The 18,120-nt window shown below is 37.2% G+C and overlaps 2 protein-coding genes across 5 annotated transcripts in view; both read right to left on the reverse strand.

The window, feature by feature from the left end:
* The window catches only part of uvrag (UV radiation resistance associated gene), a 73,414-nt gene extending 64,858 nt beyond the window's left edge, over positions 1-8,556 (reverse strand). For 2 of the 4 annotated variants that reach the window (XM_055148380.1, XM_055148383.1), the window contains exons 1-6: positions 8,248-8,556; positions 4,667-4,784; positions 4,545-4,579; positions 3,997-4,158; positions 3,828-3,902; positions 3,658-3,746 (exon numbers count right to left, since the gene is read on the reverse strand). In XM_055148380.1, the coding sequence (XP_055004355.1) occupies positions 3,658-3,746; positions 3,828-3,902; positions 3,997-4,158; positions 4,545-4,579; positions 4,667-4,784; positions 8,248-8,352 (584 nt within the window). In that variant the 5' untranslated portion in view covers positions 8,353-8,556. Of the gene's footprint in view, positions 1-3,657; positions 3,747-3,827; positions 3,903-3,996; positions 4,159-4,544; positions 4,580-4,666; positions 4,785-5,084; positions 5,242-8,247 lie in introns of those variants that run through there. The other 2 variants (XM_055148381.1, XM_055148382.1) reach the window with 2 other exon arrangements.
* Positions 8,557-9,562: 1,006 nt separating this feature from the next.
* On the reverse strand, positions 9,563-18,021 carry dgat2 (diacylglycerol O-acyltransferase 2). The gene is made up of 8 exons (XM_020930293.2): positions 17,760-18,021; positions 16,597-16,725; positions 15,878-15,985; positions 14,775-14,845; positions 12,343-12,547; positions 11,342-11,516; positions 10,740-10,942; positions 9,563-10,595 (listed from the first exon to the last, which is right to left on the reverse strand). Exons 1-8 carry the CDS (start codon positions 17,797-17,799, stop codon positions 10,441-10,443), a joined length of 1,086 nt encoding a protein of 361 aa, XP_020785952.1. The 5' UTR covers positions 17,800-18,021; the 3' UTR covers positions 9,563-10,440.
* Between the last annotated feature and the right edge of the window lie 99 nt (positions 18,022-18,120).

Genomic DNA, 18,120 nt, shown 5'->3' on the forward strand with positions numbered 1-18,120 from the left:
GGCAGAAATATCACTTTACACCCTTGTTTAGGACATTACACTAGATATTTCTCTTTTTAGGTCAAGTAATTATATACATAATTATCTACATAACCTATATAATTTAATTGTGCATATCTCCAAAACAACAATTGCATTATTATAGTTTTTTCGATATAGCTCACCTCCAGTCCTGAACTCTTTTCGTCCTTACCAATAATTAATATTAAGCTAATAGATTCTGCCTTTGTTTTCCATGAAAACCAAAACAGGGGGTGGAGTCTGGGTCAAAGAGGTGATGAGAAGGGCTCTACCTTTGGAATGCACCTGTATTAAGTTCTAAATAAATTGAGCCTTCAGCGGCTTTGGTTAAACAGGGTCTTTTTTACTTGCTCAGTGGGATAACTTGACAAATCTTAGTGTCTGTTTAGTTCACAGACCTTCACATAGCATTCTCAGCTTATCTGGCTTGACCTGAACAAGGTCTATGGGAAATATTAAAGCTGGGGTATCCGACTTTTTATTTTGAAGAGTTGTGCACATTGGTACAAAATGAGATGCCTGAAAGAAGCTGTTCTAAAGTCGTGCAAACACCCAAACTTTAATACATGTGGATATCAACTACGTGCTTTGAGTTTGAGAGAGCTAAGGACCAGTTAGATAGATTTAAAGGGCCCATACAAAGCCATTTTCTGATCTATGGTATAATGTTGTTTCCTCATCACAAACATACCTAGTTGTGTTTTGTTTTATTCACACATGTTTAACACAGAAACCCTGCATATTTATGCTGAGAAAGAAAACACTGTGATGTCATGAGGTAATACAGGAAGTGCTCCACTGTGTTTCTTAAACTTAAAATTTTGAAATTTGGAGATGTAGACAGACTAATACAAAAAGGTTACTCAAACATATGAATGAAACAAGCTGTTTTTTGAAGGGGAAACAACATTATAGCGTGGCTTAATGCTCACAAGGGCACATTTTGTAATATAATTCAAACAGAATCATGACATTTCCTCATGATGAAACTTCACTCTTATCTGAGATCAGGGTATTTGTGTTTTGACAGCTTCAACTGTTTAGGTCTATGTGAAAGCAGAATCTGATAGGGCCTTTCCCCAGGTGAACATATTTATCTCCTCTTCTCTTCACGCATGTCTACCCTTTTGGCTAAACTCCTGCTCACCAAAGCGGACTCGGGTCTGAACCTGGCTCCTCCTGCAGAGACCCTCATTGTCACAGGACCTGAGATCTGTTTGATTCAGGAAGTTGTGACTAAGACAAACAAGTCAAGCATTTACATTGATACAAATCTGAACAGAACAGCATGCACTGGTCCCAGTAAATGCTGCAAAATGAGGGAAAAGCTGTGTAGATTATTAAAAGGACATCTAAGAAAAGACATATTCCAAGAAAGAATTATTCCGAACATCTTGCTAATATATAAGAAAATAAATATGAAATGTTGTGGTTCACCAACCACAATCCCTGTTGAATAACACAGTGCATGCATGTGAGCCATCTGGATTACAGAGATAATATAAAGGTATGAGGGCCAAAGAAGACAAGACAGCACGCACAAGTATGCTTTTGGAAAGCCAAGGCCATACATCTGCACAGACCCAGTCACTGTGAAATAACAGCACCCAGTTTAGCACTATGTTCACAAGTGCACAATAAACCACACACAATTAACACTTTCATTTACAAGTGTCTGAAAACAACTAATGTAATCTAGGTGTAGTGTCACATTTTACACTGGATTACATCGCTTTACAGCAAAGCAACAGAAAAATAAAAGATCCATATTTAGACAATGAATGTTTTTCTTTTAAGTTTATCATAGTCTGAAAAGATATTTTTGCCTTTCCCAAAAAGATGGCGAGAGGGGAAAAAAAGGTCTACAAGACAGCTATAGTCGGGCTGCAAATACAACAGGCACTAGTACTCAACAGAGTGTGGTTTAATGCATCCAACAAAAAGAGGCCCGGATGACAGTTTACTTTGACAGGCTTTGGGTTAAAAGTACAGTTAATACTTCCAATCCACATGAGAGGCGTGAAATGCAAACAAAAGCATGCACATCCGAACTAATCCTCAGATTGAACAAAAGCTTTGGCATTAAATCACTGTTGCACAAGCTCCAGAAAACACACATCCAGCAGTCTATGAACCAGCAGGTGAAAACACCAGAGCAGGAGGTGTTCTGGGCAGATAAACCCCAGAGGCCAGAAGAAATCCCACCCAGAGCCCACTCTGCTTCTGTTGACACATATTGTACCCTCTGTACATGCAGACCCCGCCAGCCAGAAAACAAGTCCAGCATGTGGCTCTCATCACTGGGTCAAAATGATATTTGGGTTCAGGAGTTTGAGGATTTGAGACAGTTGTGAGAAGAGGTGTCAAAGCAACACTGGGATATACAAATAGATGCATAGTAAAGCTTGATCGAGTTATTGTACTTTTTTTTGTTATAGTTTCCTACATAAACATAATCACCTGAGGAAAGGCCCTAAAACAAGTCATTTTATTTATATAACACATTTAAAACAACAAGGTCTCTTTATCTGATCACATTACAACTTAACTGTAAACTAAATTACATTTTTAGTACCACAAATAGTTACATTGAGAAAAGAGTGCAAAGCTCTACACCACCCATATATTACCTTTGAGCAGAATGAAAGGAGCAGGAGGACAGAGCTGTGCACGTGGTCCGTTAAGACCAACATCAAGACAAAAGATGAACCATAAACATGGAACTCTGTATGTTTATAAGGCTCACAAATCTATTCTTAGCTTATGTTGCATGTTATTTTGTCAAAATAAAGGAAAATGCAGTGGAAACCCTCATAATACTTCTAATGAGAGGATCACAGCCCTATTCTGGTTCTATTTTGGCCCTTTAAAGTACACACTTATTCACTGCGTAATTAGACTGTTTTACAGAGGGTTTCCTTGAGGGAAGCCCTGTGGGTTTGAAAGTAGTATTTACATTCTAAATTTAAATATTATGTGTAGAACAAGCCTGTTTGTCAACATATTCCAAACCTGCAAAGTTTTTTTTTTCATCTCAAGGAATTCCCTTTTTGTGTTTTGTGAAGCTTTGTCTCCTTCATGTGGACAACAGGTGTATTACAAATAACTGACAGGCTCATTTCATTTTCACAAGCAGCAGTTTTCAGTATGTTTTTTATCTACTCTGAGCATTTTATCGTGCCAGGAATTATCACCGACATTCGAGATGATGATTAAAAAATTATCCATAAGTGCAGGCATACACATAAAAGCCAATTATCTTTTTTCCTCTTTTTCTTATAATGAGAAAGTCATATAATGAGAAAACACATGCCATTTCACCTACTAATAAACTCAATATATATTTATATTTTCAAAGCAGTTTGTATTAACTTGCATGTTAATTTTCCTTTTCTGGTCAGTATTGCCATAAGAACGTTATTACTGTCATTTGCAATTCCTGCGGCACCATCTAGTGGTGAACCAAAACATTGTAGCGGAACATTTCATTGTAAATTGTAGGTTCATTTTCACTGAAACAGCTTTAAACTCTGCGTGATGTGATAGCTGGCCTTAATCATAATTTACAGGTAGAAAAGCACATTAGCAGAGGTAAGGTGTCAGGTTGCCTTGGATCATATGGAAGAGTTAAAATACCTGAGCAAAGAGAAGACACTGTAGGAGTTTCTGACGGACGTTTGCTCCACCTGAAGTAGGCTGTTCTTCTTCTTCTTTTCTGAGGAGTCCTGAAAATGCCACAGAGCAGTTTGTTTGATGCATTGTTTAAAGCTTACAAATATATAGAATAAGAATGATAAAGTCTGTACCTTATACTCAAAGTCAGCTGCATAGTAGCCATCATTCAGCCCAAATATGATTTCATTTGGATAACGAGACCGAATCTATGGAGACAAAAATGTTCATTGAAAAATTGCAAGAAAAACATCATTATAAAACACATAGTACATAATATTCAGATGTTTGTATTTGCAGTACCTGCTGTCCTGTATATCTGAGACCATCTAGGTTTACTTTCCATTCAATGAGCAGCTGGTAGTGCTCTGCTTGGCCTCCCCAAATCCGAACCACAAAACAAGACACAGAGGTGTCCAGTAGGTCCGGTAACATCCCAAAATCTAAACTTCTCCAAGTGGGGTTCTGATAAACAAGTAAACACGTACAACACAGAATTAGATCATACCATTCAAAGAGATGACAATTTTATACTAAACTAAGGAACACTAGTGGATATTACATAAGAGAACAATGAATACATTTTTAACATGGTTAACAAGGAAAAAAAAAACAGGAAACTATAATGCATGTCAGCACAACATTCAGAGTGAACCAAACTGTCTAACTGTCTACTGCATTGCTCCATGTACATCACACTTTACTCTATGTGGAAACCTGTTTACGGTGCAGACTATACTACGTATACTACTATAACAACACATGTTGAATATAAGAGGATTAACATGAAATGGATGACTAAAATTATTAATATAATTTATAGAAAAAGGTTCATTGACAAAAATACTCGCCAGTGAGTCCCGAATGACCTCACTCTTATAAAAATCTGAAAGAGAAAAAAAGCAGGTAATGGGATTAGAAAAGCATAAAATGCCTTGTGTGACATCCATATTGCGTTTGATGATTTTCAAACCTCTGGATATGCGCTCTCCAGCACAGAGGTGAAGGGTGAAGTACGTGTCCAGCAGTGGAGAACCATTCCTATGGACAATGTTTCGAGCTGCAATGCTCCGCAGATGTCGAAGTCGTCTCTATAGCAACAAAGTTAAGATTAATCACAACTGAATCAAAATCAGAATTTGAATGGGCTCAATAATCACATTAGCTGCATTTTTTAAGCACCATACTTTTCACCACAAAGAAAATATCCAATTATTCTGCAAAACAACTGCTAACCCTGTAGACTTCATTTGTTCTGAAATGTGATTCTTGTATTAGTTTGTCAGTTCATATTTTCTGGATGCATTTAAAATGTCGACTTTGAACAGAATCTTTTAAAAGCATAAAAACAGCAAATCTAATCGCAAATGTAATGCTTATCAAAAAATTACAATTAGTATCCTCACTGCTCTGTCTTTACACCTTCTTGGTCCTTTTTGTTGACATCACAACGGAGGTCAAAGGTCAAGGAAAAAGAGAAGGAATGTAGTATTGTTTGTCCTATTTCAGATGTAGCCCATGTCCGTTAAAAAATGCACGCAATGTGAGAACAGGAAGTGGAATTGCAACACGTCAGCAGCTCAGATAATAGTGTCTTCAGGCAAGAGATAAACGAGCAGTTAATTTGAGAGGGGTGCTCTGTCATGACAGTCACATGAAAAATTCTTTTACTAGCGGAGAGAAAACAAATATATTTATATTTAACATAAACAAAGTGACTCATGATCAATGGAGAACAGACAATTTAGCAAAGGCAACGAATAATTTCAATCTGGAACCACATTGATCACATATAGAAAGAATATGTTGCATCACAACAGAAAAAGTCCATATTGCATTGTGGACTTGATGACTAGAAGTTCTCAGTCACTTTTTGAAGAAATTATACTTCTATGAGTAAAAATATACTTGTTGGTGCTAGTCATAAGGCCTGATGGCGTAAACTGGCAGTCTCGCTTCAGTCTATCTGCCCCAGGGCAGCTGTGGCTACAATAGTAGTTTACCACCACTAAGTTTGGAATGAATGAATACTGCACTGTAAGGTGCTTTGGATATCTTGAAAAGTGTTATATAAATCCAATGACTAAATAAAAATAATACACATATTAATTCATAAATCATTTATTAATAACTAGACAAAAAAAGTCTAATTCATTGGACCATGGACCACTATGGAACCTAACTGGATGACTGAGGGATTACACATTTATAAGACATGGTAATATAAAAGAAAGTACTATTACTTAATGTTGTAAAGTAAAAGTGTTTTACTATCACTGTGGCATCAGTATCAAGTCTATTTCTTAAGTACCAAAACGAAGTTTGAAATTTGAGAATTGTGACTACACTAATTGAAACCACTGCTTATTAGACATGGACACACTGATGGAGACATTGTGCAGAGCCAGGCCCATGATCTGTAGCACCCTTGGCACAACCGCTCTCTTTAACTGAAACAGATCCAGCCCTCGGCACAGTCTGCAGCCATACTGAGACTAAATCTGAGTCATGGGATTCCCTATAAGCTTAAGAACGGTGGAAACAAAAACACAGATTGTTCCAAATGGGTCTTTTTACTCTACAGTAAAACATGAGCTGGATCTTATGCCAAATAAATAAACAGATAGATAGATAGGGAAGAGACTAGATCAAAGCTCTTTCCGTGTGAGTTTTTTCCTGTGGCTTGAAAGTGTAACAAAATGATTAGCAGGTCACAAGTTTACTCACTATGGCTGGTATGTGATGAATGTAAAAGCATGGCTGGAGAGATACAACGGACTAATATAATGTCAGTTCAGAAAAGAACTGCACCTGAATCTTAAGATTAAGAAATATTTTATGGTTTGGCTTTTATGTGCTTTTTATATCTTTAATAAGATTGCATTGAACATTGACAAATTTTTACTGTCACTCTGTCTTTGCAGCACTTGTTTATGAAAATATGAAGTACAAATGTGGTTTTAATTTATTGAGTATTTTGAAACTTTTTTCTACTTACTCTTTGTGAAACAATGTGATGTAGACCACATGGAACCGGGATAAAAATGTGTCACTGAACAAAGCAGCAACTCATAATTTACTTCACCGCAGAAATTCTGACTTCAGCTAATACGGCACTCTTTATACCAAGGCCAAAGGTAAATGACTTATAAAACATGAATTATATGCATACCTGTTCTAACACAAAGGACTATAACTATAGAATTATAAGATATAATTCACAAAACAAAGCAAGACTATGAATGTCAAAATTATGTTTAAAATTGTATTAACACTGCCTGTGTCACCAGATATAATCATATATAATTTTACTGATAACAACTGTAATGTTGATTTATTCATAGCTACAAAAAATAAATAAATAAATAAAATAGTGTTTTGGTTCTCAAGATGATTATCCAATCAGAAAGCAGATTGGGCCTCACATCAGTCTTAAATTTGAGTTGCCATTTTCAATTGTGAAACCTAAAGGACTCTCTGATCTGAATCCTCTGCGGCACCTGTATCATGAATCGGTGCTAGTGCAGCGTCTGCAGCTTAGGGAGGGAATTCTAGACAATCTGAGTTTTCACCTGAGGCCAGTCCATATACTGGAAATGAGAACTTGTATGTGTCTGCTATATGCAGGTTGACACACTGGAAGGTTTAGCTGCAAATCAGTAAGAGCACAGGCTACACATCTTAAAGATTCAATATGTAATGTTTCTGGTAGACGGCCCACTACCTGCTTGTTTCCATGTCTGTGCCTGGAATATTCCACAGTATTACATTAAACATATCCATTTCTATGGAGACAGACATAAGTTACAAGTCAGATGCGTGGAGAGGTGATCCCACTCAAAGTAAGAATGCCTGTTTTTCAAGGATTATCTTTAGCGATAAAAAGATGCAATTAAATAAATGCAAGATGGAAGATAGAAGTATAATGCCACATGGTGGAACATTCCACAGAACAGTTGCATGGTGCAGTTCTAATGTTAGGGTAGGATTTACGTGCCTGTAATAATGAGCATGTTGTATGCACTATGTGCAGGTTTAAGTGTAAGTGCGACAGGTGCTGCTTCAGGCCTGTGTGAGGGAGCTGTGGAGCTGCTTTTGTCATACACTCAGTTTCACACTTGTCAGTTAATGAACATGGGCTGTTTTTACATCTGACGATAAAAGTAATGTAAAAACTGGCTACATGATCCAGACATGAACACAACTCCTGCCGTCACCTGTGCACTTACTAAAGTTAGCCATTAGCAAAACATACTACCTAGTGTTAGCTTCGTCTAATACATTTGAAAAGACAAGTGCAATAGAAACCTACAATGCTATTCAGTAACGTGCAAGAAGCAAATATATGGTCAACTGGTTTACAGTTGATTTGCTAAAAATCAGACTTGTTTTATAAGAGAGGGCTTACTCTCACTTAGCATTGGCTATGCTAATCTACTAGCTTGTTTGACAGGGCCGTGTTTCCTCAAAGCAGCAGTTTGCAATATACACAAACTCAAAAGGGTGCATTTCAAAGTGCAATACGTAGACATTGACAGGGATGAGCGTGTGTACCTGTTGAGATGTAAGTTCCACATGTAAGGCTCGAGAAGAGGATGCTCCAGAGTTGGTGACAGAGGCGGCGGGGATGGAGAGGACCCGGCCACTGATGGAGTTCATCCTCCTGTCGGCATCTAGCGTCGCCTCCTCATTCAACTAAACATGCCATGCCAGCTCCTTGGTTCTGCGCGTAAAGTCACCAAAGCCTGAGGTGTGAAAGACAGTCAAGCTGTACACTGGCCTGAGAGTCTCAGCAGCTGTCAGCTAACCAGGGGGACGTAAACAAAGTACAGCTCTTTGCTACAGTTCACTCGGAAATCCTTCTCCCGGAACTGTCAACCTTCAATCTGATCGGTGATTGGCTCAATGTAATGCTCGTCACTCAGCAGATCCGCCCATTTGTAATTTACCGTATTTTCATTGGTTAGAATATCTGTTTATCTTTTTGAATGGGGCGGTGTTCTTCAAATCTGTCAAAGCTGCAGAATACAAGGAAGTCGGGTAGTTCAACAGCGTGACATGCGGATGACCAGAGTGTATCCGGCGCTTTCATGCTTAAAGCTGTACTATGTAACTTTTCTGCTGGGGATCCACTACCCGTTGGTGTCCATTACTTTGCCCGTAAGGATCTACAGTGTGGCATTAAACGTATTTTGATTTGCTTTGCTTATTGCTTTTATTAAATTGCAGGTGTTTTTAATTGCATAAAAATATTAAGACATGCATTTTGACTGCAAGCTGTGTTACATCTCCACAGAGCTGACTTGCATCTTGCTCTGGCTGTGTGAATTACTTGTCTCCATGGAGACAGATATAGTTAATACCATACTGTTTGATATTTAGACCAGCAGGTGGCAGACCCTCCAACAAGAATGTTGCATAGTGTACCTTTAACAGAAAAAAGCCTATAGCAACAAATGTAAACAGTTATATACTTACTATTGCTAAATAATAATAATGGCCATTAGACTACTAAAAGAACCAAGCATTCTTTCATACATTTTATTCTACAATAATTTGAGCTATTGTTATCAGGTTCTTTAAGAAAAAAATACTACACACATTAAATGACCACAAGGGGGTAGAATTGGCAAGAATATGACTTTCTCACTAAAGTAAACGTGAGTGTTTTTTGTTTTTTTCCCATCATTAGGTTATGGTCTTCTGTTTCAGGGTTTAGATTTTATTATATCTAAATATATCTAAATGTTTTTACTATATTTTTTGTCAGAATATAACACAAAAGCATGGCCACAGGACACAAACTTTCTGAAAATGTACAAAAGTTTAATTTAAATACTGATGAACAAATATGGCAATCCATTTTTTACTTTATTGCTTGCACAGTATTGCACCTGATTTTCTGGATATAACAATACCCTCTTTTTAAAAATAATTTCGATTTTGGTCATATTTTTCACAGAGTGATTTCATACCAGCATAAACTGTCACAACACGGCTCCTTCCAATTTCTTCCATACCTAAACTTTAAATACTTTCTAATGTGGACAAATCTTGGTTACATAATTACCTTCACAGCATAATCTGCCAAAAACTAGCCAAACCTGAGACATTCGTGTAGCCAAAAGGCCAACCTAGACAATGTTCTGGTAATGCAACTGATTAAACCGAAAATCCTTTGGTGAAAGTCATCAGTAGTACAAAAGTGCATTATATTAATGGAACAAGCACAGTGGCATTTTTTCCATTTCAAAGAATACAATTAATACTTCTTGGCAATATATATTCACAGGCACATGTGTATTCATAATTAACATTTAGTTGTTAATTTGATATATGAATGATATTTTTCATTGCATTGCTTGTGCTTTTTAGCATTTCTACTATAAGAGCTTATGGTAGATGCATGAGAAAAATGGCACTTAGAAATATTTATCACATTTGAGTGCCCTCTAACAGATTATATGCAAACTGCACACAACAGCTTAATGTTCTGCGTAGAGTAGAAACACTTGAAATACTAACTGAAAATAGTTAGGGCTAAATATATTTAAGCAATCCCACTATTAGATTTCCCACTTTGTTATCTCCCAAGAGAAACCATGGTTATACTGTGTACTATGAGAGCAAAGTTCAGAGTATTTTAGAATGTGCATTCCATGTACAATCCAAAAAGTCTACCTTGAAAACGGATAAAGGCATATACTATAATGGCTCAGTTATTTTCTCTGCAGGGTCAGTCCTTTCTTATTGGATATACAAAACATCACTTTCCTTAAGGCCAAAACGAGTCTTATACTTGTCAAAAAGGCACTGGAGCGACTTGATGTACATTGAATGGTACAAATCTACCATATCTTCAGTTGGATCTTCAATTTTAGGCACAGTGATTGGCTCCCCAACTGTAATGAATACAAGCATAAGATAAATATTTAAACATAAAACAACCATGATGTAAGAGAAGTTTTAAATTAAGAAGTATTGCAATATCACATCTTACATTGGCTAAACTACTATGCAGTTTGTGAAGTAGTTAAACAACTCACCTATAGTTGTGATTGGCTTGCAATAAGGCACAATTCCCCAAGAGTCACCAAAAATGAGGCCACACCCATGAAAAACACAGGGAGCAAAGCCCAACAGTTTCTGCAACCTCTTCTGTAGCGATCTCCACCATGTCCCCTCTTCAAAAATCACCTGTTTATAGGCATCATTCTCCCCAAAGGAATAGACTGGAACAAGGTCAGACCTGAGAAATGAAATACAAGTACATGATTAAAACATGATTAGAGCAACAACACCATTTATTTTTTGTGAATGGTAATTTATAATCATTTTCAACATAGCTTCCTGTCTTATCCATTTTAATCAACAGTAATCCTCTTTATGGTGATAGTTCATAAGGTGATAACTGTTTAAAGCTTTTTGGATTACTAAAATACCCAGACAAAGTAGGCCCATTTGTGTTTTTTTTTGTTATGGTACAAATTCCACAGGGGAGAGCGTAGCCTAATACCAGCTCACAAGTCTGGGCTTTCTACTCACAGTGTGTCAAGATTTTCCATTTTTAGAGAACTTTTATTCAGTGTTATAATATCCACCATTAAGTGAATAAAAAAAAAAAAGTGAATGTTGTTTATGTACCCACCCTTTCTGCAAGGCCAGCTTGACAAAACCTTTGCGATTCTTGAGGGTCACAGAATTCATTCCTGGTGCACAATCCAGAGACTCCGCAGCCCCTCCAACTACAATGATGACTGCATTCCCCGTTCCATTACAGGACAGCAGGTAGTCTATGGAGTTTTTGTTCACTGGACAGACACCTATGGGGCAAAAGAACAGATATGTCAAAATATTGCAGAATAACGATTTAAAGGCGCACTGTGTAACTTTTCTAGAGAAGGATCTGCCATCTGCTTTTCTCCAAGGAGATGTTGTTGCTTCATCTTGAATGTATGGCATTGAACACATCCATCTTGCATTTACTCAATAACATGTTTTTTTAATTGACTGAGTGAGTGGGCTTGCCTCTACACAGACTGGACATATAATCTGGCCCTAGAGATAAATAAGTGTAATGCTATACTGTGGAACATTCCAGGCAACATCTCCATGGAGAGAAGCTGGTGAGGGACCCTCCATCAGAAAAGTTACAGTGCACCTTTAATAAAAAATGTCTGTAAAAGTCAGTTAACAGTTTTACTTGAGTACTCTGCATGTACATTATCTATAGACATCTACAGTCTGAGCAAACAAGCCCTCAGAACAGTAAATGTTAATCTGTAAAATCAGCAGATCAATGCAAACTTACACAGTTTGACCCCTGGAACAGGACAAAGGTCTTCATTGCATGTTTAAGTAATCTTCCATACACTACTCGTACAAACACAGCTGAAGTGTTTATCTTTATCTTTTCATAGATACTCATTCTCATCATGCTTGCATCATATTACCTTCACTACAAAACCACTCCTAACTCTCTCCTCCTATTTAATGTATTTACTATATGTCATCATATTTGGGACATCTGTTGGCAATAATTGTTTTGTATGCATGGACATGAACTGAACTACTTACCCATTAAACCTGAATAACAAAGACTAAGGTTTCCAAAATTATATATATTTTTGGACATTTGAATCCCCTCACCTCCAGACATCAGGTAGTCCCGAAGTATAGGCATGCGGAAGTTCCCAGCCAGAGTCGCCAATGAAGGTTTGATGCCAGGGAATTTTTTGGAGAATCCAGTTGCTTCTGTTCCAAAATTACAGAATGCTCCAAAACAAAAAATCCCATGAGGGTGGTAGCCAAAGATGTAGTTCCGACTGGGTGACAAGTTGTGAGTTTTAATAAGCTGAAAGATAAAATGTAATATTATATTTAAATGTTGTTGAACACACAACTTGCTTTGTAGTTTAAAAGCCAGGAAAATGAGAAAATGGGACATTCTTATCAGTTCACTGTGGCATGAACACAAGAACACTCATAATTATGACTCAGTATCACTCAGTATACAGGCTGTGAACCTGTGGCTGAAATGGAGAACTTTGAACGCATTATCTCCATCTGGTTCAGTACAGTACCATAAAATATATTTCAATGATGCAAAATAACAGCAAGTTTCTTGGACTTACTGTTACTTCAATATTTCTGCCCATATCATAAAAGCACAAATTTACCAAGAAACAAGAAAGAGCAAAGGAAAATGACCATTATTCAATAAACATATTTTCAATTAAGAATTTGAGATTTTGTTTGATTTTATTATATTTACTTGTAACAAACTGGAGAAGGACCACCCCTCCAATGTGTATACAAAGCTTCCTCAGTAGCTATTCAAATAAAACTGTTGCATAACCCAGACTGTAAGTTAGACAGTGTCTCAGTGGTTAGAGCATGCCCCCAAAGGTCTGTGTTTCAATTTCTGCTCAAATCAAGCTCTGTTGTTGTGTTCTTAGGCAAGGCACTTTGCCATCAGCAACTGGGGAGGTAAAGGGTACCGTTTACCCAGGGTAGGTGCAGGGGCACAGAGAGGGGCCCTTTACAAGACTGTCATGGGCATTTTTCATTAGACAAGCTGTGCAGGCCTACCAAGATGATTTGTACCCAGGGCCCAAAACTTGGAGCTACACCCGTTTACCATAAGCACACTGCCGAGTATGAATGTGGTGTGTGCGTTGGTGAATGGCAGCCTCGCTTCACTCAGTCTACCTCAGGGCAGCTATGGCTACAATCCTAGCTTACTTTAGCACTGAGTAATGGAGTACATGAATAATGACTAAAGGGTAGCATGTTGACAGCATCTGACAGGCCTGTAAAGCGCATTGTAAGTGTGAGTTATTAGATTGCAATCAATATTCCACACAGACACCTACACATAGACAGAGCAATTGTTGACACTTATGAAAGTACTAAGATTAAACTCTTTGGCTACAGCTAATACGCTCAGAAATTACATAAATGTTTTTCCTAGGGTTCTCCACACAATCTTTCTTATAATGAGCATAATGCGGAAAGATCCTACGACTCAAAACAATTCTTTACAAGAAGAGACTGGTGCATTTTTAGTTAGTTACGAAACAGGCTTAAAGTTAAAGTAACACATTAATACATTTTTGTGCACCATTTTACACTATTCACATATTTTTGTGGTGTCTTGGAAGTTTTAACAAGGGACACAAAATCAAAAATGATAGGCAAAGCACCAACAACATGTTGATCATTGTGGAACAGATCGATCATGGTAGGGAACAAACTCTTATCTATCTAACAAACAGTGTGCTAATTTTACTGTTAAAATTTAGACAGGCTCTTTACTCCATTATATATCAAATATATCAATGTAGGTAAAATAGACTGTATAAAGAAGTGGACTAAGAGAGTGTGACATCACTCATAGTGTTCAGCACCAGTCAAATCAAGCTCATGAGGCTAAAAGTTCTAAGAGCGAATTTGGAACAAAGTTTAATATTGGGATTGATTCACAGACAAAATAGCGAAATAAAAAACAAACTGATGAGGCTCACTGCAGCAGTTGCAGAAAGGTGCGATTGTTTTTTAATGTAAAGTCATTTGGAAACAGTCGATGGAGCCAGAAGCGCTCCCATGCTCACTTCCTATTTGGAATGTAGAGGCTAGCGGAATGGCTATATGTCCATTTATATACACAGTCTATAGTAGGTACATATCATTACTATCAACAACATTTTTGCCATAAGTATACAGTCAAGTCAAGTCTGTATTCAAGCTGATAAGCAGTCTTGTTATTGTCTGATGAAGCAGGGAAAAAACAAACTGAGAAATTATCAGATGGGACAAAGTCTAAAATCCATAAGTCTTCATTATAATAATCAGCAAAAGACAAGGAGTAGCATGAAGAATACAGCTGATACACCACCTGCTTGATAGCTTATCACCCACTGGTAATCAATGAGCCTAAAGGGTTAATATTGATGATGTGCAAAGAGAAAACAGTTTCCTTTCACTGTTTCACAATTACATCCCATGGGTTTTAATACATTTATAGCTTCTATCAAGGGAAAACTATGAAATGACTATTAACATAATAACTGTCTACTTACTCTAATTGGGAAGTAGTCTCTGAAGTAAGTCCAGATTGTCCAGTTTCTCACCCAAGATGATCTTCGCCCACCTAAAATAAAAATAATACAAACACTCAAATTTAGATGGACATCGATAAAAGTTATGATTAGGTCTGTCACGATAATTACTATATTGATTTATCATTCAATACAGGATATTTGAGGGTTTTTTTGTCTGTGTTACGAGAATATTTAAGCTGTTGAAGGTTTAAATATGAACTTCTATGATTCATTATAGATACACACTAATTAAGTGTTGGCTTTTTCCATTGATTTATTCCAGCTCATCTTTTTTCATAATTTTGCACATTTTTGGGGGGACAATTTTATTTTATGGCTTAAATTTTATCATTTTTATCATCTATATATTCTTCAGCAATACACTGCACTTCAAAACTTGTTATCATGACAGGTTTTGCTATGAATAACTGGATATACGTTTAGCATAGGTACACTATACAAAGTAGGGCTGCACAATATATTGCAATCAAATAAAAATGTCCAATGGATTAGGTGCAATGGTCAAATTATGAGGACTGTAATTATTTAAATAATACAGTATATTGTTGTTGACAGGGTACATTCTGTAATTAAAAAGTTTAGTTAGTACGTTTAGACTTTTAAATATGTTCTGATCATCATATTCAATCACTATTTCATCTCTGCAATGTTTCTCCTTATGACCTCTAGAATACAGCAGAGATAAATTGGTATATTTGTATGTTTTATTTTTATTTATACATATACATTTATATTATTATGCCTTATTTGACACTGGTCTCTTGCTTTGTGCTACTCATTTTGAATTTATTATTATATTTTTGCTCTTTATTATTGTAATATAATGTGATGTGTGAACTACTAATAGTCCATATAATTTCCCCTGAGGATCAATAAAGTTTGTCTAAGTCTTAGTGTAAGTCTAAGTCAAGTTAAGTTTTAAACATAAATCTAACATGCAACCCTAACCATAATTGCAATACTGGTCAATAAAATAATAAATACATTTTTCCTATGCTCATGCAGCCCTAATATGAAGCTATTAAATGCTATACTCATTTCAGGTTTGGTATGATACATGCCTTGTTTAGGTGTGTTCCAGTCGAAGATGAGCCAGGCAGTGTAGATTGCAGCAATCAACCAGCAATCAGTGAGAAACATGTAAAACAACAGAACGGTGCAGGCAGCACCTAAGAACAAACAAAGACCATACGCAACAATATTATTAAAGAGAAATGCCGCCAAGCGATGTGACCTACTTATGAGGCTAATGAGACTAATCACCAACTCTGCTGCTTTCTTGTCATGCTTCGGCTTACCCAAGTAACACACGGCGCCCAGACACTTGAAATGCATGACAGGTTTACATGTTTTTGTGATTATTACTTTGTTTGGTGGGTTAATACCTGTGGTAAATATTTGCCATAGTTTTACATCAGTCAAGTGTCAGTTTGTAAAGAAAAGTTGGGAAGAAAAAGTTGGAAATTATAGGAAGCAAGGCTGAATTCTAAAAAAGGAATCCAAAATATTCAGACACATTTTACACATAAGCTCCATGATTCACTGAAATAACTAAAGGTGTTTTAGTTATTTGTCAAATCATAGCCAATTATAGTATGGTTACCTATAGGTAATAGTTATGAAGTTACCTCTAGTTACCTGTATGTATGTCATATCTGCTGTTCACATGTGTCCAACCATGAAGTAAATTATAAACATCACCAAAATTTTAAAACTGACTATGCAACATGTTTAGTGTTATGTTATTTTTATATGTTATATAATAGAAGCTTAACCTCACCCAGAGCCAAGAAGCTTAGAACCCATTGTAGCACAGAGATGAGCTGCAGATGTTTCTCCATCTTGGCTCGGCAGGGCCACAGGGCAGTGGGCACGTCCTGGAGGGCAGAGAGGATGCTGGAGCCTGTGCCTAAGAAAGAGATTTACAATATCAACAACAATTAGAAACAAATGCGGTCAAAAATGCAATTGCTTTAGAATACTAAAAGTGATCTGCACAGAAGCATTCTAGTACCACAAAGAAGTTGTTAATTAGGTAGTATCCATGCATAAAAGTAGTTTGCATCCATTTGATATATTTGAGTATTTTAGTCCTGTTCATAGACTGTATAAAGGTCCTGATGCATGTTGAAGTCTTCAGAGCAACATGCAAACTAACATGTGTCAGCTCATAATGACAAGAAAACAGTCCTTTCTAATCCTCTCTTTACAGGCCAAAAATAACCATCACAAGTTGGCTCAGGTAACACCTCTGAACCAAAGGCTATCACTGCTTAAGCCTGTACTACTAACTGACCCACATGGACAACCACAGTGAGCACAGGTTCGTCTAAGTACAGCAGGGTTAATCAAACTAGTGACCTGGGAGACCTGAGTGGACAGTGGCCAGAGGGATGTCCAGGAGGTGCAGCAGCAGCCAGCGAATGTGTGTGGTGTGTGTGTGTTTTTTTGCTTTTTTTTGTATTTTTTTATCCAGAAATGATTAAATAGTCAACATTCAGAAGATAGATGATTGATCCACATCTATTTACTTGACTGCTGTGACTGTAGATAACACAAGGTTCAAGAGCTGTCACTGAGGCCAATACTACACATCTGCAAATAATGTAAAGCACTGATAATATTGTAAGTAGAATCTGTTTCTGATTCCTATATTAAAGACCAACTGCATTTTTCCTTCATTTTTTTATATATCCTAGGCATCAGATTTTAGCAGAAATGCATGCTTATTTTTATTATATTTAATAATTTCATATAACTAGTGTTTTGACTAAGTTTGCAGAGTTTTAGCCTAATAAATCTGGCATCGATTTTCTAGTAAACTGTGCTTTTATTTGGTAAAAGATCTCCAATAATAACACTGGATTGTGGAGCAACATTTGCATTAAACGCTAAAAAAAAGTCAGTCGGTTCCGGTTCAGCTCCAGGTCAGGTGGTACTTACCTTTCAGGACGCCAGAGTAGGCAGCGAGGATAGTCTTCATGGCTGAAGCTTCTTGGTTAGTCTCACCGATCCAAAGAAACTCAGGCTCGTGCGCTTTCTACAGAGTGGCGTCCTACAGCTCCTTCATGATTCTGCGCTGGGCTGAAGGGCGCTCCATGCATTTAAGCGGGACTGGGAGGGGCCACTGCGCACTGATGTACACACTGTAAAGCAGTAAAGGTGTGTGAGGGCCCTGGGCCCGTGTCTCTCTGCTGAGCAACGGTCAAAGAGGTCTGTGAGTGTGCGGCTACAGCGCGACCCTGTATTTAAGGGCGCTGAGGTCACGTGGTCAAACAGGGTAAAACTGGCCACGAGCTCTGTC

The sequence above is a fragment of the Boleophthalmus pectinirostris genome, unplaced genomic scaffold (genome assembly GCF_026225935.1).
Source record: "Boleophthalmus pectinirostris isolate CB_2022bp ecotype Guang Dong unplaced genomic scaffold, ASM2622593v1 HiC_scaffold_12, whole genome shotgun sequence".
In the NCBI taxonomy this organism is placed as follows: domain Eukaryota; kingdom Metazoa; phylum Chordata; class Actinopteri; order Gobiiformes; family Gobiidae; genus Boleophthalmus; species Boleophthalmus pectinirostris.

Coding starts and splice junctions, on each gene's coding strand:
- dgat2 (XM_020930293.2), bottom strand. CDS start 17,799: ATGAAGACTATCCTCGCTGCCTACTCTGGCGTCCTGAAAG. Junction 15,986..16,596: donor TCTAAGCTTCTTGGCTCTGG/GTGAGGTTAAGC, acceptor GTTTGTTCTTAG/GTGCTGCCTGCACCGTTCTG. Junction 14,846..15,877: donor CTGGAACACACCTAAACAAG/GCATGTATCATA, acceptor TTTTTATTTTAG/GTGGGCGAAGATCATCTTGG.